The sequence below is a fragment of the Carcharhinus amblyrhynchos genome, chromosome 31 (genome assembly GCF_965287045.1).
Source record: "Carcharhinus amblyrhynchos chromosome 31, sCarAmb.v2.hapA, whole genome shotgun sequence".
In the NCBI taxonomy this organism is placed as follows: domain Eukaryota; kingdom Metazoa; phylum Chordata; class Chondrichthyes; order Carcharhiniformes; family Carcharhinidae; genus Carcharhinus; species Carcharhinus amblyrhynchos.
In genome coordinates, this window is record NC_137354.1 from 14,105,997 (window position 1) to 14,128,390 (window position 22,394).

Sequence of the window (22,394 nt, forward strand, 5' to 3'; positions counted from 1 at the left end):
TTGGTTCATTGATAATTCAGACTTGGTGCAATAATTTAAAGTAAACCACACAGGGAAATAAAATTTAATTGCTCAGAACTTGATTTCATTTCTAGTCAGTGACTTTGAACTAAGAGTAGATTATTGTAAGAAAGTCACAAGGACGAGTTCAATAATTAAATTGTGATAGGGTAACTGTCTCTAAGATATGTCTAGTGCATTCTGTGGGATGTAACAAGTTTGATTTTCATTTGCAAGGGAACAATGGCCAACTGCCTGTGATCTTCTCTAACTTAATAACTCTTTCTTATCAGAGAGTTCATCTCACAACCAGTCAGGGGTGAACAACATCAAAGAATAATAACCTTGGGGAATAAATTGCAGACTAGAAACCAATTTTAAATTGGAATGTATTAACTAATTCCACCAGTGTCGCTCCAGTCAGAAACCTTGATGAATTCTCCTATCAACTAGGCTAACTCTTCATCGCAGTACTGAGGGACTGCTGCATTGACAGATGTGATGTGTCAAACAATGTATTTTCTGCTTGTTTAATGTAAAATAAAGCCCATGCTCCTATTCAAAAAAAATGGTGTTTTTCTGCTGATCTGGGCAACATTCTTTACAGTCAAAACATACAATTGAGTTTGTTGCTTGCAGGGCCTTACTTTTCAATTGGTTGCTAAATTTGTCCAAATTTTGAAAGTTTTTTGTGAAGTGCTTTCAGTCATATAGAATATCGTTACACAGCAGTTAGATTAATGATCCAGAGGTCCGTACTAATGATCTGCAAACATTAATTCAAATCCCAACATGTTAGAATCATAGAATCCCTGCAGTGCAGAAAGAGGTTATTTGATCCATTGAGGCAGCACCAGTCCTATCCAGACCCTATCCCTGTAACCCCATTTACCCTGCTAATATCCCTGACACTGAGCATAGCCAATCAACCTAACCTGCACATCTTTGGAGTTTGGAATGAAACCACACTTAACCGCAAGGGGAATATACATTCAATAAATAAAAAGTTCAATACAAAACTTATATCAAATAACAGAGGGACCAGGGGGTTCAAGTGCACAAATGTTGGAAAGTAGAGGACATATTGAGTAATTTAAAAAAATAGGTGGGCTCTTGGGTTTCATAAATATAGGTACTGAATCTTTGTAGAGTTCTGGTTAGTCTAGAGCAGGGTTGACTAACATATGGGGGCAGGGCCACGATCCAGCTTGTCATACCTCTCCATCTGGCTCCTGGACTGTTTGTTCAAAATATAGGGAAGTGGAAGTGACAGATCTGCAAGAAGCTGTTCTTCCAATCACAGGCTGCCTCTCTCACCTCTTTGTTGCTTATGAGCTCATCAGTGAGCCTATCAATAGCAAATGCAGGAGAGAAAGGAGGAACAATGAGCAGTATCAAGATGAGTAGGCATGGTGAATTCTCTCCTCAGCTTTGGTTGTGTTCTTTCTGTCTCTCCTGAGCAGGCACCAGCCCCCTAAAGGAGCACAGGGAGCCAAATGTAAGGTCAGTGTTAAACCCAACTCCTTAGCTCAGCCCTGGTCCCCACTTCTTCCCTAGTGACCAACACTTGGTCTGCCTCGATAGCTCTGCTTCTTAGGTGAAAATGCATAAATTGGTTAGCTCTGCTTTGTCACTTTTTAATGGTCATTTTCATTGTTATTGTTATTCCTTCTGAGGTTGATTTTAAAAATTCACATTTAATATTGTGCTAACTTTTTTCTTTCCAAAATTTTCTCATTGGTTCCTTGAATGGATAAAACATTGAATTATAGCCCCTCAAGAGAAAAGGTTAGACACCCGACTAGATTATTGAGTCCAATTCTGATCACCACACTTTAGGAAGGATGTGAGTCCTTAAGAAATTGCAGAGTTGGTATACTGGAAAGGTTTGAGAGATGAAGGATTTTAGCTATTATGTTAGGTTGGAAAAGCCAAGGTCATTCTCCTTGGAAGAAAGGATAGAAGTGTACAAGGTTATGACAGGTTTAGATTAGATACACAAAGGAAAACTTTTCCATTAGTTGATGATGCAAGGTCTTGGGGACACAGATCTAAGGTTTTGGCCAGAGATGCAAAAGAAATGTGAGGAAGTACATTTTTATGCAACAAGTAAGAATAATCTGGAACTTGCTGTCTATGAAGGTGGTGGAATTGGGGACGATCGAAGATTTCAAAAGGAAATTGGATGGACGTTTGAAGAAAATAAACTTGCAAAGAATAAAACGCAAGATTGAGACTGACTCGATTACTCTTTAAAGGGCTGGCATAGACTTGATGGGCCAATTGGCCTTTTTTATGATGCAATCATTCTATTGTGTCTTCAAAACTGATGGATTATCTTCTAAGCCATCTGATTTACTAAAGCCCTTCCGGGAAGAAAATCTACTGTCCTTATCTAGTCTGGCATATATATGACTTCAGACCACAGCAAAGTGGCTAATTCTGAAATGATCTAGCAAGCTACTCAGCTTCATCTCAAATGCAATTGGGGATAGCAATAAATGTGTCCACATCCCATGAATAAATAAGTAAAATTCTGAGTTTGTAATATAAATGCCAGATCTCCCTTTAAAAGAAAGAGGTCTTAAAATGTAAATATGCCTCAGTAGGCACCTCAAGTAATGTGAATTGATGATCCAGAAGAACTCATACTGGGAATTCGTTATTTATAAAATCACATGACAGTTAATTTTTCTCCTCCTATTCTGGCCAGACAAATGTGATCAGGAATTTCACCAAATTGCTTATAGCTCTTAGTTACTGATGATCAAAAAAAAACTATGCTAAAAATGTTGGAACTACATGGATTGTATTCACAATATCATTTAAATCTGATTTTAAAAAATATATCTTGAATTATTTCCTTGTAGAAATCAGTCCCAATTATTTTGTTTGGCTGCACTTTGTTGTTGGTGAAAACATAAAACTAAGCTCTTTCGAAATACATAGTTTTATGTACATTAAGTCTATTTCCAGTATGAAGAAAAATTCCAATCATCTGTATATACTATTTTCATAATCACCATTTGAACATGTTTGACTGATCTTGAAAGCTGTAACGAACAAAAGGTTTAATTTTTGAGTAAACTTCTCCTTTGCCTGCCCCCATTTTAGAGGTATTAACAGTGTAATAACCAGATAAAATGACTTGTTGCTTGGTTTTGTCCAAAGTGGCAATGATATGAGAGTGATGCAGGGTGACTGGCTATCGAGTTCTTCAATTCTTCTCAGTATGGAGAAGTGGTTCTTTTCTCGCGTGGTTACATATGAGAAATTCTGAACTTCTATAAAGAGAACTACTGTAAAAGTCATAAGATCGGTGGCTGAGAAAATGCTGTCATATTTATATTCTACAATATTTTAAACCAAGACACGAATTTGAAAGATTGCTGAGAACAAACTACAAAGGGGGAACTGAATGCTGTTTCCTTTCACTAAAGATCAAACGTGTATTCTGAGATATCTATTTGATGTAAAGAATTGAGGATAGTGCAAAAAATTGGATCATACATTCTTGACAAATGACTGAAATTTATCAACAAGACCCCTTTATCTCTCTATTGTTACTTTTATAGATTGCGTTTTTAATTATAAAGGATCATTAAATCATCAAGTTTACCTTATGGAATTCTTCAATAACCTACACAGAATGGAGTATTTTGAGAGTTAAATCAAGAATTCTGTCCTCACTGGGCTTATTGCTTTTTGAAGTTAACAACTTTCCATGTTAAGTTTCACATTTTTACTGTGATGCCTTGGTTTGTGTTCGCCCAGTGTCCTGCCAACATTTGCTTCCTACCAATAGCTAGAAACAGATGATCTGGTCAAATCATTGCTGTTTGTTGAATCTTGCTGTACATTACAACAGCGACTACATCTCAAAAAAGCACTTAATTAGCAGCAAAGTGCTTTTGGGTGCCCCAAAGTTTTGAAAGTCACTATATAAACACACACCAATTTTTTTCCCTTTTTTAACATCTGAAATGATTAAATTCTATTCCATTGCCAAAGAAGAGAATGTCTCAACACTTCATACAATACTTATCAGCTCACCACGCAGTATTTTATTCACATTTATTGAATACGAAACATTTAGAGACAAAGCATTTTATTGATGATAATGCTTCAAGTTTAGGATTTTGGGTGAATAATTTTACTATTAGTGGACAATCACTACATCTGTGTATTGCATTTGGGGAGAAATCAGAATGCTCCATTTTTTAAATTAATGAACCTATTAAAATACTGTTGAATTGATACAGGTTGTTCTTAACTTTCCTCCTTGCACCAACTGGCCAGAAAAATAAAAAGAACCCTGGGGGAATATTTCTTATCTATCACACAGATGATGATGGTTTTATTATCTGTTCAGCAGGATATGTTTAAAAGTACTGTATAATCAGCCAGCCACATATAATGCAAGGAATGTTTAACATGCAGTTGCTTGTAAGTCCATTTGTTTATTTTCTTTGCAGAAATACTTTGAGAAAATAAGTTCCCACAAAAAAATGAAGATCCTGCTTTTGATTTTACTGTCGTCATTCAGCATTTGCATTGAGACGGTAAGTGTGTAGGCAAAATAGTTTAAACAGAAAGATCTGATCAGAAGAAAAATTCCAAATAATCATGTTCCATCCATGGAATTTACATTTTTTGAAATTGTATTTCCCAGCATAATCTGCATCATGAGTTCCCTTCACTATCAATAAACATTATCGACATCTTATGATTAATGTCAAGAAATGTCCATTAATAGTCAATTGTATCAAACATGTTACAATAAAACATTGGAGTTCGATTCCTTACATGGTGATATTGGCTTTAAAGAATCTTGAATTTCAGCTATGACTAAACACATCAATGTCAGCCTCACCTACGCTTGAACTTCCTCTGAGAGAAACAAAAAGGCAAATTTCAAATCAAGTTCCTTATTTAATCTTCCGAATCTGATTCATGTAGATGAGACAATAGACAAATGCTTTGTCTGCTGAAAACTCGATGACAGAATGGTTACAGCACAGAAGGAGGCCATTTGGCCTGTGCAGACTCTCTAAAGGAGCAATTCGCCTATTAAAAGAAATCAGATTTTCACAAGTTAACAACAGATGAAAAAGCCAAACAACATTCATGTCATTAAGAAGATCATAAAACTAGACCTCTCAGCTCCACCCAGTACCTTCATGGCATCCAGCTGTTTCTTAAATAACTTTGCTTCCACAGCTCTATCAGGAAGTTTATTCAACATCATGATAACTCTTTGTGCAAAGAATAATTTCCAGATATGTCATTAAACAACCTTTCTCGAGTTTGAACTAATGATCCCTCATTCTGCTCCTGCAGTTTAAAGGCCCAGAACTTTCTTAAGGTAGTTCCTGTCCATCTATCAGAACACTGAAGAAACTGGGTTTAATTTTTGCATCTCCGTAACAGTCCTATACAGATATTGTTTTATGGGCTGTAAGTTTGAGCCTTTTCTCACAATCTCACTAGCCCTGCCAGTTCCCTTGTAGCTCTTCTCTGCACTGTTTCCAATGTTTGGCTGACTGTTTATCTTGTTCCTTGATGACCAGAACTGGATGCAACATTCAGCATGTGGTCTGATTAGATCATTGTAAAGTTTACTTGTATTCTCCTTGGTTACACCATTCAATGTTCTGTTGGCTTCATTGATTGTTGTTCTGTAGGGGTTGGATATGTCTACCATTGAGTTGACTATGATGCTATGTATTAGTTCTTTTGTCATTATTCATGAAATGTGCAATTTTAATTGTGTTCAGCTTCCTTCAGGCTCAGGCGAAGAGGCTTTTTCTTCTTAATGCAGTCTGCTATATTTTTCTCCATTAATGGTTTCTCATTCTTGTTCTCATTGTTATCCTCAGACCACACATTTCCAGCCCAGAAAGAATAAGCTAATAACCCAATGTCAGGTTACCACATGCTGCTTTTTTTGTCCTAAAGAGATAGAATGAAGATGATGAATGGGATGGATAGGATAGAGGTGGAGAGGATTTTCCTGCTCAGAAAGGACAGTAGGACTAGAGGGCACAGCCTCAAGATAAAGGGGGGGCGGTTTAGAACGGAGTTGAGGAGGAACTTCTTCACTCAAAGGGTGGTGACTCCCTGGAATTTTCTGCCCGTTGAAGTGGTGGAGGCTGTCTCGCTAAATATATCTAAGACGCAGGTTGATAGGTTTTTGATAGGCAAGGGGATTAAGGGTTATGGGGAGAGGGCGGGAATGTGGAACTGAGACACGACAGATCAGCCATGATCTTATTGAATGGCGGGGCAGGCTCGAAGGGCTAGATGGCCTACTCCTGCTCCTATTTCTTATGTTCTTATGTTCTAATGTCCTCTCTGGTTTCTGCTTTTGTGTGTGAAGGCACCAGTACCCATCTGTCCAAAGCTGTTTTTCTCCTAGACCTTGCATCCCTGAGCATTAATGTTTTACTATGCAACATCTCTATTACAGCTTTTTTCTTAAACAGGTTTTTTAAAACAACCGCTTGTGTAACACGGGCAGATACCAACTCCTATATCTCAGACATTCCAAACCATATAGATGAAGTTTCTGATTGCCTGATACAGGCAAGTGAGATTGCCATTTCTCACCAAAGAGATGTACTTTATTTAACAGAATCGACTTCATATGGAGACAGACAGATTTTAGGGACACCCAACTGAAAAAGGCCACAGTTGGAATGTAACCAGCGTAACTTATTAGCACGCAGCCCCTGGGAAGCTTTCAACTGTTTGTCCATCTTGTGGTTTGCGCATTGTTTGTACGACTATCTGAAACTGGGCAGGAACAATCAATGCCCCTATAACAGATCAATCATGTCAGATCTCATTAGTGAACCAGGCTGACATGCTAATGTTGAACAATGCCCTAGGGTGCCATGGATGTTCCAAGCTCAAATAATAGATCTTGGGTCTGTCACAGCAAGTTAATTCTAATATGTTGCCTCCACTTCTTTGAAACATTTGGGCACTTTCTACATGCCTCCCTGCTCTTATATTCCCCTTTCTCAAAGGGCTTTATTCCTTGTTATATATGATTCTACTAAGACCCTGATATGTCACCCAGTGGTCATTATTCATCTCAAAACTTGAGTGCGGACTATTGGCAGGTTATTCCATGGTGAGATCTGTCCTCACTAGATGCCTGATTGATTGACTTACACCCTCTTTTACTCTGCTGAAAGCAAAGGCACTGAATCCAATTATAAGTGTCTTTATTGATATTCCAGTAAAAGGCTGTTAACTCAGCATTGGTTTGGAATTAAACCAAGGATTTACTGATTAAAATGGCTCCACTACTCATGGGATTAACTGACTGAGTCATCAAGGAATTCAAGGGAGTTTCTCTTGAATTGCAATTCAAGAGGTTTTTTCTATTTTCACAGAATCAGAAATAAAGTTAACAATGTCATGTTCTTTCTTTCATATCATTTCACTAAAGTAGCTTAAAGCACTGTGATTGATCTTGATATACTTAAAACAAAGGCTACAATACTTCTGTTCCAGAGATTTCTCCTGAATAATATTTTCTCTCTTTCAGGTTCTGAGTAATCTGTTGTATAAAAGAAATAAACGTATTTCAAGCAGAGTAGGTAAGCTACAATTTAAAACATCTGGCACCCTTCCAAAGTTAAGAATAGGGCACATTGAAACAGGTTTCGTCAAGCAAACATGTTCAATTTAACAATATCTGGTCTCAGCTGAGATGATCGTAGGGCTGCTGAATGTGAGCTCATCAATCTTTGAACTAAACATTTTGTGAACGGGAATTTAAAACAGAAGAGTCTTTTGCCCCCATGGCAGCCATTTGTTTCTCCACTATAGCTTCAGAAACCCATTCTTTTGGTGTTCTCACAACCATTAATGGCATTCCAGGTCCTTGCTGCTTGGTGTTATTGTTTGCCACCCCAGTGGATTGAGGTGCCTCTCACTGCCCCTCAACTTAAGACAAGTCTGGTTTCTTCTGCGGCTCAACCAGTTTTGACTGCAGCCGCCTCTTCCTCCAAGCCATGAACCTCTGTCTCAGGGTGTTTGCCCGCCAGTCAATAATCACTTCTGAAGTGAAGGACAGAACTAGTTGTAACATCTTCTTGGACACTTCAGCCACATTAGCTGGGGCTTTCACTTCTAATTATCATCTAGTGCCCCACCTCCCTACCTGGATGATGTATAGACTTGCACTGTGGAAGAGTACAATATCATGGAAAAGGAAGTTGGTGGCTTTTAAGATGAAATGTATTTGGGCCAGTACTTCAGTTCAGCGTTGAATAAGTTACTAATTGTTTGGTTCAGCCTGAAACAGTGGCGAGGCAGAAGAATCAGAGGCCAGAGTAACATCATTTATTAGCATCTTATTTCATAATTAGCTCAATTAAGATGTAAAGCAGACAATCTGATCTTTTTTTTTCATTCCAGTTTCTGGGACCTAGCTGTGCATAAATTTGCCATTGTATCTTTCTATGTTACCACAGTGATTTTTTTGCATTCAAAATGCCCAATTGATTGTAAAGTATTTTAGGATGTCCTTAAATCATCTGTTAATGTTGCTAATGTTTTAAGATGCACCTAAATGGCAAGTCAGGCTAAGTTTTTTCCACCTTTCTTCATCATCATCAGCATTTAATATTTTGTTATATTTAAATATTCTGTTTTCTTTTGTGCATATCTCTCCATCTGTGAACCAACAAAACTGACATACAGATTAAAGATAGAAATCTAACCTTCAGATTTTTAAGTTAATTCAGTTTGTCCTATGTAACTTGGTCGCAATATTCAATTCAACTGTGGTTTTATCATGGCTAACCTTCTGAAATTCTTTTAACACATATTAAAAACACTGTTTCAATGAATCCCTGACAGGTATATGTATAGAATCTCCATTTGAAATCCACAGAAGAAATGACACCTGGTTGCGAATTCACAGGAACAAGATACAAAAATGTAGATGCAAAAGGAGAACAGTGTGTTATGAAATATTGACAACAGGTAATATCATTCTCGTGAAGTCCATTGGTTTATGTAATTAGCTCATAAAGCAGCAACAGTCTAAGATTAAGCCAGTCTCTTTGCAACCTCAGTGCCACACTTGACCCAGGGAAGAGTTTCTGACCTTATTTCACACCATCACTAAACTGCCTATTTCCAGTTCCATAACATTGTCTGTCTTTTGTCTGGTCTCAGTTCATTTGCTGATAGAACCCTCATTTATGCCCTTGTCACCTATAGAGTTGACTATTCTGACTGGTCTCCCACATTTAATTATCTATGAACTTGAGGTGATCCAGAACTCTGCTGTCAGTATCTTGACTAGCACCAAGTCCCATTCTCCTATCACCCCCGCTTACTGACCTTTGCTGGGTGTCATTCAAGTAACATCTTCACTTTAAAATTCTCATCCTTGTTTTTTAAAAACCTCTATGGCCTTGTCCACCAACCATACCGCCCTCCCCCTGCAAATCTCAGAAATCTTCTTTAGTTGTACAGCACTCCCCCGCCCCCCCATCTTGGAAATCTCCTCTTGTTGTATAGCACTCCCTCCCCGCCACCAATCTTGGAAATCTCCTCTAGCTGTACAGCACTGAGATATCTGTGCTCCTCTATTTTTGGTTTCTTAAGCATCCCCAATTTTAACTAATCCACCATTGGTGCCCATATCTTTACTTGCCTGGTCCCTAAGCTCTGGTACATCTTCCTGACACATGTCCCTCTACCTTGCTTTCCTCTAAGACAGCCTTTAAAATCTATCTCTTTGCCTAACCTCTTGGTCAATGACCTAATAGCTCCTTATGTGGCTTGGTGATGTTTTTATATATAATGCCTCTGTGCCTTGGGATCCTTCCTGATGTTAAAGGCACTAAATAAATGTATGATGTTGCTGCCATATAGCACTTATTAATATTGTAACTCATCCCAAGAGCATAATCAATTTTAAAAAAACACATTTTTGCCACTGATGTACAAAAGCTAAACTGAAGGGCTCTGTTTTAAGACATATTTTAAAGGAGGTAGAAAGATTTAAGGGAGATTGCAGTGCTTCAAGTCAAAGCAGCAGGAAGTAGGCCTGCTGAGGAAGTGATTCAAATCAGGTAGTCACTAGGGGCAGATTTGTAAGGCTGCAGAAGGTTACGGAGATTGCAAGACTGTGGAGCAATTTAAAATAAATTTGGGGACTTTAAAATCAAGGCATTGTCAGACCGTTATAGAACTGAAGGGACAGGGGAACAAGATCTAGTGGGAGTTTAATATGTGGGCAGCAGAGTTTAGGATGAGTACAAGTTTATTTAGAACTGAATTGCACTACCACAGCAGCAAAACTCTCAACCTGAGAATGCTAGAGCTATTCTTTCAAATACTAACTCATGATAACTTTGTTTTTAACTTGTCACTTTTTTCATTTACAGACTGCAGGAAAAATAAGTGTCTAAACGGGGGAAGCTGTGCACAACCTTTGTATTCAAAGGATTATATCTGTCGCTGCCCTGAGGGATATCTTGGTAAACACTGTGAGATAGGTATGTTACCATTCAGCAATTGATCCATAATTTGCAGTTAGCCTCAGTGATGATATGAAACTTTGTTCAGTGATGTTGATTGAGGGAGGAATTTTGGCCATAACACCAAAGCATTTCCATGCTCCTGTTTGCATGGTGCCATTGGATCTTTATGTCCAGCTGTACAGGCAGACAGGGCTTTGATTTAATATTGTATCTGAAAATAGGGTACCTTAGACAATGCAGCACTGCTTTAAAAAATCAGTGTATGCTGAAACTGCATGCAAAATCAAGTCATTTTAGTATTGTTTCAATCATTTTAAGAAGTATTTTACAGAAATGTAAGTGACTTGAAGGGAAATTTGAATGCCTTGGCATTCAGAGTGGAGATATCAGTATGGAATCACAGTCTATCTCAATAACTCATTACAGATCTCCCTTTGGGAATGTGCTATACACAGGATGAGTCCTCCTTTGTAGAATGAGAGAGCCCCTAATGTGAGCTTATCACCAGTTCAACCGTGCACGCTTTTCAAGTAGTTCAAAGCAGCATTTGCGGGGGCCTCAAGACAGATCACCTCTTTGTGGTGTTGGTTACAGAGTGATTTAGGGTTGTGGATTGGAGGAAGTGGGAGAATGGAATTAATTAACTAAAAAGGAGAAAAAACAACATGTGGAGTTGAAAGTCTCACATAATCCTACTGCACATTGTGTCTGTCAATAGCTGGAAGAGAAGACCTCCTGATTTCTTTTCAAATGTTTATGCAATTCCCTTTTGAAATTGAATTTAACCATTTCCTGGATAGTTGCAGATTTCTTAATGGAGAAAGGATTGCAGTGCTGCACTTATCATTTTTCTTGTATGAGATACAGACTATTGACAGTTTTTTATAGCAGCTTTTCTTGCATTCATTCAGACCATTCTAAACAAAGCGCTGCCCAATTAGTAAAAGCACAGTATGGGATAGTCCTTTCATGGGTCCAGATACAGAAATTGGCTGCCAAATTCATACATTCATATCTTGATATTTATTGGTGCCTCCTCTCTTCTTACCATCTAGGGTCCTAAAACTCCTTCCTTAGAGATACAGTGATGTGTATCTTTTGATTTGGTATACTGTGTTCACTGCTCATGATGTGGTCTCTTCCTATATTGGATAGACCAAACGAGACTGGATGACTGGAGGTATTCTGCGAAACAATCAGTCTGCAGGCGCGATCCCAAGTTTCCTGTTGCCGAGGCCATTCAACCCATTGAACCTGCACCAACAGCTGTTCCATCCAGGCCCTATCTCTGAAACTCCGTATTTACCCTGCTAATCCCCCTTGACATTAAAGGGCAATTTATCATGGTCAATTCACCTAACCCACGCAGACATGGAGAGAACGTGCAAACTCCACACACAGTCAACCAAGGCTGGAATTGAACCCCGGCCTGAAGCAACAATGCTAACCACCATGCTGCCATTATTTTGATTCTCCATTTTGCTCCCAAACTGACCTTTTATGTCCTTGGCCTACTACAGTTTTCCAGTGAAGCTTAATGCAAACTTGGGGAATAGCACCTCACCCTTTGCTGGCACTCCACAGCCTTCTGGGCTCCACTTCAATTTTCTTATAACCATTCCCTTTGGTTTTTGTACAATGAAACTTCTTGTCATTTAACCTTTTCTGCCCTCCACCCTATTGCAGACTTTCCCTTTTGTTCTTCCTCCCCCTGCCCCAATTCACTTGCTTAAAACCTAATATATTTCTATCTTGTCACAACTCTGATGAAGGGTCATCGACCTGGAACATTAACTTGCCACAGATGCTTCCTAACCTGAGTTTTCTGTTATATCATTGATGCATTTGCTTTTTTTTCCCCCAGATAGTAAATCCAATTGCATAAATGACAAAGGAAATGATTACAGAGGGACAAGGGACTACACGGTGTCTGGCACAAAATGCTTGAGATGGGACTCATCTGCTGTTCTTAGTTTACAACACAATGCAAGGAGAAATGATGCATCAGATGGGGGTCTTGGAAGTCATAACTACTGCAGGTAGAGTTTTTCTTTTCATAATACTTTGAATTTTTTTTTCTGAAATGGTTTAATCACAAACTTCTGCGCAGGTCAAAAAGGGAAGAGATTACTCTGAAATAAAGCTAGCCAGATGAACCACAATGGTTTTCTGGTGGATTTTTAAAAACCAAATCTAAAATCAGTGTGAACGATTGAATCTCTGTATATCAGTATGAAAATTCAACTTCCAGGTTTGGAAGATAATGGATGACAGTAAATTGGGCAATGCGCTCGTGATTTAATTTAAAAAAACTAGACCTCTAAAATACTTGAAATAGCTGGTTGTTACACAGTACTGGGCAACACTAAACACAGCTGCTTGTTTTTATATCTGCGATTTACTTGGGTGAATAGGGGAGATTGGGTAGGGAAAAACAAATTAAATTGTGAAAATTCTTAAATACAGGAATGCCTATGGGAGTCAGCATTCCCAGATAAGTAAATACAACATTTGCAACAGTTTGTGGAGATCCAGGAAGTTTTTAAATTAATAGCATTCCTAACATTTTTTTTGGACTATCCCATTTAATCATGTCTTTGCAGATAGAAAGAAAACTAAAATAATACCAGCAAGATCTGGAAATGGTCAGCAGTTCAGTCAATGTGAAGACAATGATAGATTTGCAGTAACTATTCTCTGAAGGGTGCTGTCTTTCTGTCAACTACTGACTTCATATAATCTACACATCCTGCTTTTTTTAATGTCTGATAAATAGAGTTCACTATTTGCTCTATATGTTGACCAGGAGTTTATTAATCTGTTCTAGCTTTTTACACATTTTTATTGTACAGGAATCCAGATGGTGACAACAAGCCTTGGTGTTACATTCAAGATTCAGTGCAATGGGAATACTGTGATATCCCAAAATGCCAAAAGGTTGTTGGTATGTGAAAACTTTATCACTATTAATTTGTCAATTTTCCAATAGCAATTAATTTGAAAACATTTACTAGAGAAGTAGTTCATGATTTTTGTTTTACAATTAGATATTACGTTGTGCCTGGTTACTCAAATATGAGAAGCATTAAAATACTGAGCTCTGTTCTACATTTGATTTGAATGGATGGAGAAGGTTGCCATGTACTCCTTGTATAATACTTATATGGACACTATCCCCTTAATTGGCAATCACACATTACTCATTCTCACTATTCATCTGGCGCTCTCCTTCAGCCACCTCACTTGATACATTCCTCTTGCCTCTCATTTAAAATCCTTGCCTTTATTGTCCTACCCGCTAAACCATTCTACCCACACTTCCCACTGCACTGCCCCTGGGATAAATTCTCCACTAAGTCACATAACTACACTTTGAAACCCGCTATCTAATCTTTGGTCCTCAATTAATTACAATGCTCAACTAGAAATCAGTCTGTTTATCTACATACCTCATCAGCTTTGAAACCATTAGCCTCATTAAAACACAATTTCTCCTACCTTGGCCATTCCTCTTAGTAGGCCCCCACCTTCACTCTCTCAATCTGAAGGGTTGTAGACTTGAATTTAGGCATGTGTTATAAATAATATGATTGGGTTAACCCATTAATTTCTCTCCCTAGCATCAAAGTGTGGTCAGAGGGAATATAAAATTAACAAGATTGCTGGAGGAAATCGAGCTACCATTGAATTTCACCCCTGGCAAGCAGCACTCTACATGACTGAGAGACGATCCATGGAGCAATATTTTGTATGTGGAGGAAGTCTGATCCACCCTTGTTGGGTTCTGACAGCTGCACACTGTATTAACACTAGGTAGGTTACATTCACAATCATTTCTGCCCACAGCTATGCATATTTACTGATGTACAAATCTGTGTTAGTGTGTGATCACAGTAAAAAGTCTGACAACACCAGGTTTTAGTCCAACCTATTTATTTGATAATATTCTCACAAGCTTTCGAGGGGTTACCCTCTTCGTCAGGTGAATGGAGAGTTCTGGCCTCAGACAGAGCATATAAAGCACAGACAGTTTAGAGATTACTGATTAAAATGCGAATCCTTACACCTAACCTGCTGTTCAAGACCTGAAGTGGCTGATAATGTGAGTGGTAGGAGCACTGATCACAGTTTAAAGAGATGTGTATTGTCTCCAGACAGTACAGTAAGTGAGGTTTTGCAAACCCAGGCAAGTCACGGGGGTTACAGATAGTGCGACATGAACCCAAGATCCCTGTTGAGACCGTCCTCATGTGTGCGGAACTTGGCTATCAGTCTCTGCTCAGCGACTCTGCGCTGTCGTGTGTTGTGAAGGCCGCCTTGGAGAATGCTTACCCGAAGGTCAGAGGCTGAATGCCCGTGACCACTGAAGTGTTCGCCAACAGGAAGGGAACAGTCTTGCCTGGTGACTGTCGAGCGATGTTCATTCATCCGTTGTCGTAGCGTCTGCATGGTCTCCCCAATGTACCATGCTTCGGGACATCCTTTCTTGCAACGTATCAGGTAGACAATGTTGGCCGAGTTGCAAGAGTATTTACCATGTACCTGGTGGATGGTATTCTCACGTGTGATGATGGTATCCATGTCGATGATCCGGCATGTCTTGCAGAGGTTGCTGTGACAGGGTTGTGTGGTATTGTGGTCACTGTTCTCCTGAAGGCTGGGTAGTTTGCTGCGAACAATGGTCTGTTTGAGGTTGTGTGGTTGTCTGAAAGCAAGAAGTGGGGGTGTGGGGATGGCCCTGGTGAGATGTTCGTCTTCATCAATGATATGTTGAAGACTCCGGAGAAGATGTCGTAGCTTCTCCGCTCCGGGGAAGTACTGGACGACGAAGGGAACTCTGTCCACTGTGTCCCGTGTTTGTCTTCTGAGGAGATCGGTGCGGTTTTTTGCTGTGGCGCATCGAAACTGCCGATCTATGAGTCGAGCATAGATCGGCAGTTTCGATGCGCCACAGCAAAAAACCGCACCGATCTCCTCAGAAGACAAACACGGGACACAGTGGACAGAGTTCCCTTCGTCGTCCAGTACTTCCCCGGAGCGGAGAAGCTACGACATCTTCTCCGGAGTCTTCAACATATCATTGATGAAGACGAACATCTCACCAGGGCCATCCCCACACCCCCACTTCTTGCTTTCAGACAACCACACAACCTCAAACAGACCATTGTTCGCAGCAAACTACCCAGCCTTCAGGAGAACAGTGACCACAATACCACACAACCCTGTCACAGCAACCTCTGCAAGACATGCCGGATCATCGACATGGATACCATCATCACACGTGAGAATACCATCCACCAGGTACATGGTAAATACTCTTGCAACTCGGCCAACATTGTCTACCTGATACGTTGCAAGAAAGGATGTCCCGAAGCATGGTACATTGGGGAGACCATGCAGACGCTACGACAACGGATGAATGAACATCGCTCGACAGTCACCAGGCAAGACTGTTCCCTTCCTGTTGGCGAACACTTCAGTGGTCACGGGCATTCAGCCTCTGACCTTCGGGTAAGCATTCTCCAAGGCGGCCTTCACAACACACGACAGCGCAGAGTCGCTGAGCAGAGACTGATAGCCAAGTTCCGCACACATGAGGACGGTCTCAACAGGGATCTTGGGTTCATGTCGCACTATCTGTAACCCCCGTGACTTGCCTGGGTTTGCAAAACCTCACTTACTGTACTGTCTGGAGACAATACACATCTCTTTAAACTGTGATCAGTGCTCCTACCACTCACATTATCAGCCACTTCAGGTCTTGAACAGCAGGTTAGGTGTAAGGATTCGCATTTTAATCAGTAATCTCTAAACTGTCTGTGCTTTATATGCGCTGTCTGAGGCCAGAACTCTCCATTCACCTGACGAAGAGGGTAACCCCTCGAAAGCTTGTGAGAATATTATCAAATAAATAGGTTGGACTAAAACCTGGTGTTGTCAGACTTTTTACTGTGTTTACACCAGTCCAACGCCGGCATACCCACATCATGATTAGTGTGTGATCCCAAACTGACTAGAGAATCAGGGCTACAATTCCATCTCCACATTGCTGACTCGTGCTCTCTGGGAATTTTTTTTGTTGTTGAGGTAATGAAATATTTATCAGGTTCAGCAAAATCAGTTATTTCTGTGGTTGGTCTCTGTAAAATTTCTGGAAGTTGGCCTACACTACTTCATATCAACTTTCATAAAAGAACTTCCCCTTGTAACCTGAACATCAGGGTCATTGTGGGTATATTTCTTTCTCCCTCCAAAAATATGGCATGACAATGAGTTGATATAAAATTTGGTTTGAGTTGTTAAATTGTCTTAATCTATGCTGTTATGATCAAGTTTGCTTTATTGTCCTTTAACTTTGACTTGAAAGAATGATACTTTTACATTTTGGATTATAGCCCAGGGCAGAAACTTTCTCCTTGAAGTTGACAGTTACTTCATATTTCTCACACCACTTCATTCCTGGTAGTAGTTTTAGTGCAATTTTCAAAATAAAGCTAAGTCAGTTTTGAAAGCTGACAACACCCCTGCAAATGGGCAGAACCATCTACTTCTTCTGACAATTATCTGATTGAGATAAAATGGATTGGATCGTCACGTCAGCAATGAATTTGAAATCGTTGGAAAGTCAGATTTTCTTCTACAGTCTCCATGATGCTGATTCAGAAGCTCAACTGTAAATTAATATATATCAGATCTGCTCCCCCTATTCTGTGAACTTAACCCAATGATTACGCTTGATATTGGCTCATAGTGTACAGTGTTATAAGAAGACCCACTTAAATGTCTGTGTATTTGTTTTAAACATATTTTTATAAACTGTTTATTCGTGGTGGACATAAGTATGATCATAAGAGTGAGTGCTGAGTTAAATTGGCAAGGTTGGGCTCATGCTTGTGGACTGAGCAAAGGTGCTGTGCAAAGTGGTCATCCCCAATGTAGAGGAGACTGAGTGGGAGCAGCAAATCCAATAAAGCAAATTGAAGACTGCTGTTCTCACCATGTTCTGAGATCCACACTCAGTGCCACATGCCACCATATGTATGCACTTGACCTTTCTCTCCAGAAGCAGCAACTCGCCCTCAAAGTTGTCCTCATTCTGAGTTCCATTCTATTTTTCTCATCTGATGCCTTAACAAGAAGTTTTTTCTTTTAGGTGGAACACAAGCTCCAAAACTTGCTGACAGCAATCCCACCCAGGACCCTCCATACCTTCCTGTCCCTTTGACCCCATCTTTTGCTGTGTATCCTCACTGAGTGACTGCTCTGCAGAACACCTTCACTTGGTCTGCGAGCATGACTTGCAAGCTTGTCATTTTAATTCAGCATCTTGCTCTAATGCCCACATGTCCTTCCTATGCCTGTTGCAATGCTCCAGTGAAGCCCAGGCAGTGCAATAATATAAAGTACTGTAGATACTGGAATCTGAAACAAAAACAGAAAATGCTGGAAAATCTCAGCTATCTGACGGCATCTGTGGGGAGAGAATAGAGCTAATATTTCAAGTCTAGATGACCCTTCGTCAGAGCAAAGAGAAGCAGCGGAGATTTATACTGAGGGTGGGTGGGTGAAATGGGATGAAGGGAATGTAAATGAGGGTATGGCAGAACAAAGGTACAGATGTATAGGGACTGTTGGCAATTACCCTGAAAAGGTGGGGAGGGAGCAAGGAGGAGAGTTGGAATGGAAAACTGGAAGAATGGAAATGAGAAAGAAGCATGATAAAATGGATGAATGCAATGAATTAAAATGGAAATGGGGTGAAGGTGGAGGGGAGAGTTCATGCTCTGAAGTTGTTGAACTCAATGTTCAGCCTGGAAGGCTGTAAAGTGCCCAGTCTGAATATTCCTCCTGTTTGTGTTGGGATTCGCTAGAACATTGCAAAAGGCCAAGGACAGACATGTGGACTGGAGAGCAGAGTGGTGTGTTGAAGTGGCCAGTGACAGGAAGGCCTGGGTCCTACTTACAGATGGACTAAAGTGTTCAGCAAAGCAGTCACCCAGTCTGCATTTGGTCTCTTTGATGTAGGCTGCGTTGGAAGCAGCAAATGCAATAGACCAGATTGAAGGGGTCCATGTGAAATGCTGTTTCACCTGAAAGGCGTGTTTAGGACCTAGGACGGTGAGCAGAGAGGAGGTAAAGGGGAAGGTGTCATGGGCGGGGGATGAGGTGTTAGGTGTGATGGAGTGGACTAGGGTGTCCCAGAGAGAACAGTTCCTGTGGAATGCTGACAGGGGGTGCTGAGGGGGAGATGTGTTGAATAGTGGCATCATACTGGAGTTGGCAGAAATGGTGGAGAATGATTCTTTGAATGTGAAGACTTAGGACAAGGGGGAATCCTATCCTGGTTCTGGGAGGGGGTGAGAGCGGTGGCCCAGGGGATTTGTTGGATGCAATTGAGAGCCCTGTCAACCACAGTGGGTAGAAAACCACGACTGAGGAAGAAGATACATCAGCAGCGCTATTTTGGAAAGTGGCATCATCAGAACAGATCTAGCAGAGGCAATGGAATGGAGTCTTTGCGGATATGGAGCGTGAAGAGCTATAGTCAAGGTAGTTGTGGGAGTCAGTGGATTTGTAATGGATACTAGTGAACAGTTTATCATCAGACAGTGCAAGTTGGAGGAGCAGCATCTCATCATCTGATTCGACACAAGAAGGAGGCTGAGGGGTGACCTTATGGAGGTCTATGAAATAATGAGGGGCACAGATCAGCTAGACAGTCAATACCTTTCCCTAAAGGTAGGGGAGTTTAAAACTAGAGGGCATAGGTTTAAGATGAGAGGGGAGAGATACAGAAGTGTCCAGAGAGGCAATTTTTTCCACACAGAGGGTGGTGAGTGTCTGGAACAAGCTGCCAAACATGGTAGCAGAGATGGGTACAATTTTGTCTTTTAAAAAGCATTTAGATAGTTACATGGGTATGATGGGTATAGAGGGATATGGGCCAAATGTGGGCAATTGGGATTAGCTTAGGGATTTTTTTAAAAAAAGGGAGGCATGGACAAGTTGGGCCTAAGGACCTGTTTCCATGCTGTAAACCTCTATGACAAATTATAGCTCACATTCAGTTTCCAGCGTCCACAATATTTGTAACCTGATGGAGATGTGAATTGCTGGTAAATTTTGTTCTAAGAAAATCTTTTTTTTTCTGTTTAGAGTTCGTCCTGAAGAGTATCGTGTGCTACTAGGAAGACCTTCAATAAATGAACCAACAAAAAATGATCAAACATTTGTAGTGGAAAAAATAATTAATCATCCAAAGTTCAATGATGATACATTTGACAATGACATAGGTAAGATGGCATTTGTTATTGTGTTAATTGTGAGTAGTGGCATGTTGGAAATGGCAGAGAATGATCCTTTGAATATGGAGACATGTGGAGTGAAAAGTGAAGACAAGGGGGATCTCATCCTAGTTCTGGGAAGAAGGGGGTGAGAACAGTGGTCCGGATGATGGGTTAGATGTGGCTGAGAGCCCTGTCAATCACAGTGGGTCGAAAACTTGTGAACAAGATTCAGATCTGAAATCTCATGCTGGATTCTTAATGTAAATTATAACTTAATCTAATTTAAACTCAAGTTTTGAATAATGGTTTTCTTCTTTTTAGCTCTGCTGAAGTTAAAACCTCAATTAGGAATGTGTGCGAAAGAGTCTAAATTTGTGCAACCCATTTGTTTGCCTTCTGAACGCCTGACGTTTCCTGATAACACCCAGTGTGAGGTTTCTGGATATGGGAAGGAAGCTGAGTGTGAGTATTAACTTGTGGTTTATATGCCTGACAACAATATTTTTATCTTCCAAGTACAGTACTTCCTTGCTTTAAAAACCTTGTAATGTTTTTATGTATTGTTTTAAAATACAGCCGATTGGTGTTAATTGATCGAAATAATGCATGATCGAAATAATACATCACTGTTGCTACTTGATGCAAATGATTTATAACATATCAGTTGAAATTTTGTTTCCATCTACTCCATTATAAATCTTAAAATATAAGTAAAATTGTAGAATCCTCTAAATATCTACCATAGGAGGAATCCATTTCACTTGCACCTCTGCTGGATCTTCAGTTTAGTTATTCCGAAATCCCTGCTTTTTGTCCATAGCCCCTTTTTTCTCATTCTCAAGTACCTGTCTAACCCTTTCTGGAATTATTTATTGAATCATCTTCCACCAGGTAGTGGGGGTGGGGGGAGTCTCATCTCCCCTCTGGATATTTTGCCAACTATTTTGAATCTATTCCATCCAGTATTGATTCATTTGCAAGAGGAATTATTTTCTGTACATACTCCATATTTAAAACCACTATTGGGTCACCTCTTAACCTTGCTGTCCCAAAAAAAAAGTCTTACTTTTTCTAACCTCTCATAATTTCAATCTTTCACCCTTGGCTGCAAGTTTATTTGCTTTCTGGTCCTTTTTATTTAAATCTGTGATACAAGTGCAATTAATATAAATATATATACTGTTTTTGTTTGTTGAAGGGGAATGTTTAAAATTTCAGATGTTTCTGTTGGCAGCCAGTGTATCTGGAAAATATTTAGCTCAAGGGTGTGAAAGCAAGTTAGTAACTCATTTCAGCTCCAAATTTGTTACTTAGGTAGAGCTAATGAATTTTCAGTTGTACAAGAAGCTCCCCTAGGTTTTCTGATAGGGTCATGTGATAACCTGATTCTGCATTAGAGAGAAAGGAGCTTTTGCAGTTCTAGCTGGGAATCTACTGAAGACCAGTCTGCAAGTTGCTGTAAAATGCATTTTCTCTCTGAAAGCTTCAAGGCTGTCAACACAATTTATAATAAGTGTACTTATGATTGTCAAGTCTCTAGAGGAATGTTACTTATTTGGAACTGAAACAATTGTAAGCTTAAAAAGTAGTTACTTCCTTTCAATTTTAAATGTTGCTCAACTGTTGAGCCGCTTCATTTGTGATAGTTATATTTAAACCGTTATTAAATAAGTTTGTTTTACTAAAATAGATTCCTAATCCGTTGGTGGAATCATTCCTGGAAAGAAATATTTTTTCTTCATATTTGTGCCAAAATAGAAAAATTGTTGGGGTCTAGTCTGGCATCCTAATAAAACTTGTGGTTCTGGTCCTCTAGTGCCACTTTAAATACAGTTAACAACCATAAGTATACTTATTATAAATTGTGTTAACAGTCTTGAAGCTTTCAAAGAGAAAATGTGTTTTAGAGCAGCTTGCAGACCTGTCTTCAGTAGACTTCCAGCTAGAACTGCAAAAGCTCCTTTCTCTTTGCTTTAGACCCAGTTTCACATGACCCTATCAGAAAACCCAGGGGAACTTGTTGTACAAGCAAAAATTCATTAGCTGTATCTCAGTAACATTCCCAGCTGACAAACTCAATTTCTCAATACAGACACCTGTTCATCTACAATTTCCAAAATGATACTATTTATAGTCTACAGCCTTTCCCTATTCGACCTTCCAAAGTGCATCACTTCTCCACATTAAATTCTATCTTTCATGCTTTTGCCTATTCCACTATCCTGTTTTTGTCATCCTGAAGCCTATAATTATCCTCATAATAATCTAATATTTTGTCTGATCTGCAAATTTTATAATTTTGCTCCCTGCACATGAGTACAGTTTATTTGTAATTTCAAACAGTAATGGACCTAAACCTGACCCTTGGGAGACATCACTGTAAATCACCTGTGTTTCAAAGCATGTATCCGTCACCACCCTTTGCTTCCTACCACTGAGCCAATTTTGTATGCATACCATCACTGCTTCTTAACTGGGTTCCAAGCTTCTTAATAAACTTCCTGTGTGGCACTTGGGTAAACATTCTCAAAGCGCATTTTATAAAATATTTTCCCTGTTCCCTCAAATATTTCAATCGGGTTAGTCAGATATG

General features: G+C 39.7%; 1 protein-coding gene across 2 annotated transcripts in view; it reads left to right on the top strand.

The window, feature by feature from the left end:
* LOC145360527 (salivary plasminogen activator beta-like) overlaps positions 1-22,394 on the top strand; it is a 28,162-nt gene that overhangs the window by 385 nt on the left and 5,383 nt on the right. Inside the window, exons 2-10 of one of the 2 annotated variants that reach the window (XM_080215792.1) lie at positions 4,476-4,562; positions 7,559-7,610; positions 8,878-9,003; positions 10,419-10,529; positions 12,379-12,553; positions 13,367-13,458; positions 14,135-14,327; positions 19,671-19,807; positions 20,123-20,263. In XM_080215792.1, the coding sequence (XP_080071918.1) occupies positions 4,509-4,562; positions 7,559-7,610; positions 8,878-9,003; positions 10,419-10,529; positions 12,379-12,553; positions 13,367-13,458; positions 14,135-14,327; positions 19,671-19,807; positions 20,123-20,263 (1,081 nt within the window). In that variant the 5' untranslated portion in view covers positions 4,476-4,508. Of the gene's footprint in view, positions 1-4,130; positions 4,563-7,558; positions 7,611-8,877; positions 9,004-10,418; positions 10,530-12,378; positions 12,554-13,366; positions 13,459-14,134; positions 14,328-19,670; positions 19,808-20,122; positions 20,264-22,394 lie in introns of those variants that run through there. The other variant, XM_080215793.1, reaches the window with a different exon arrangement.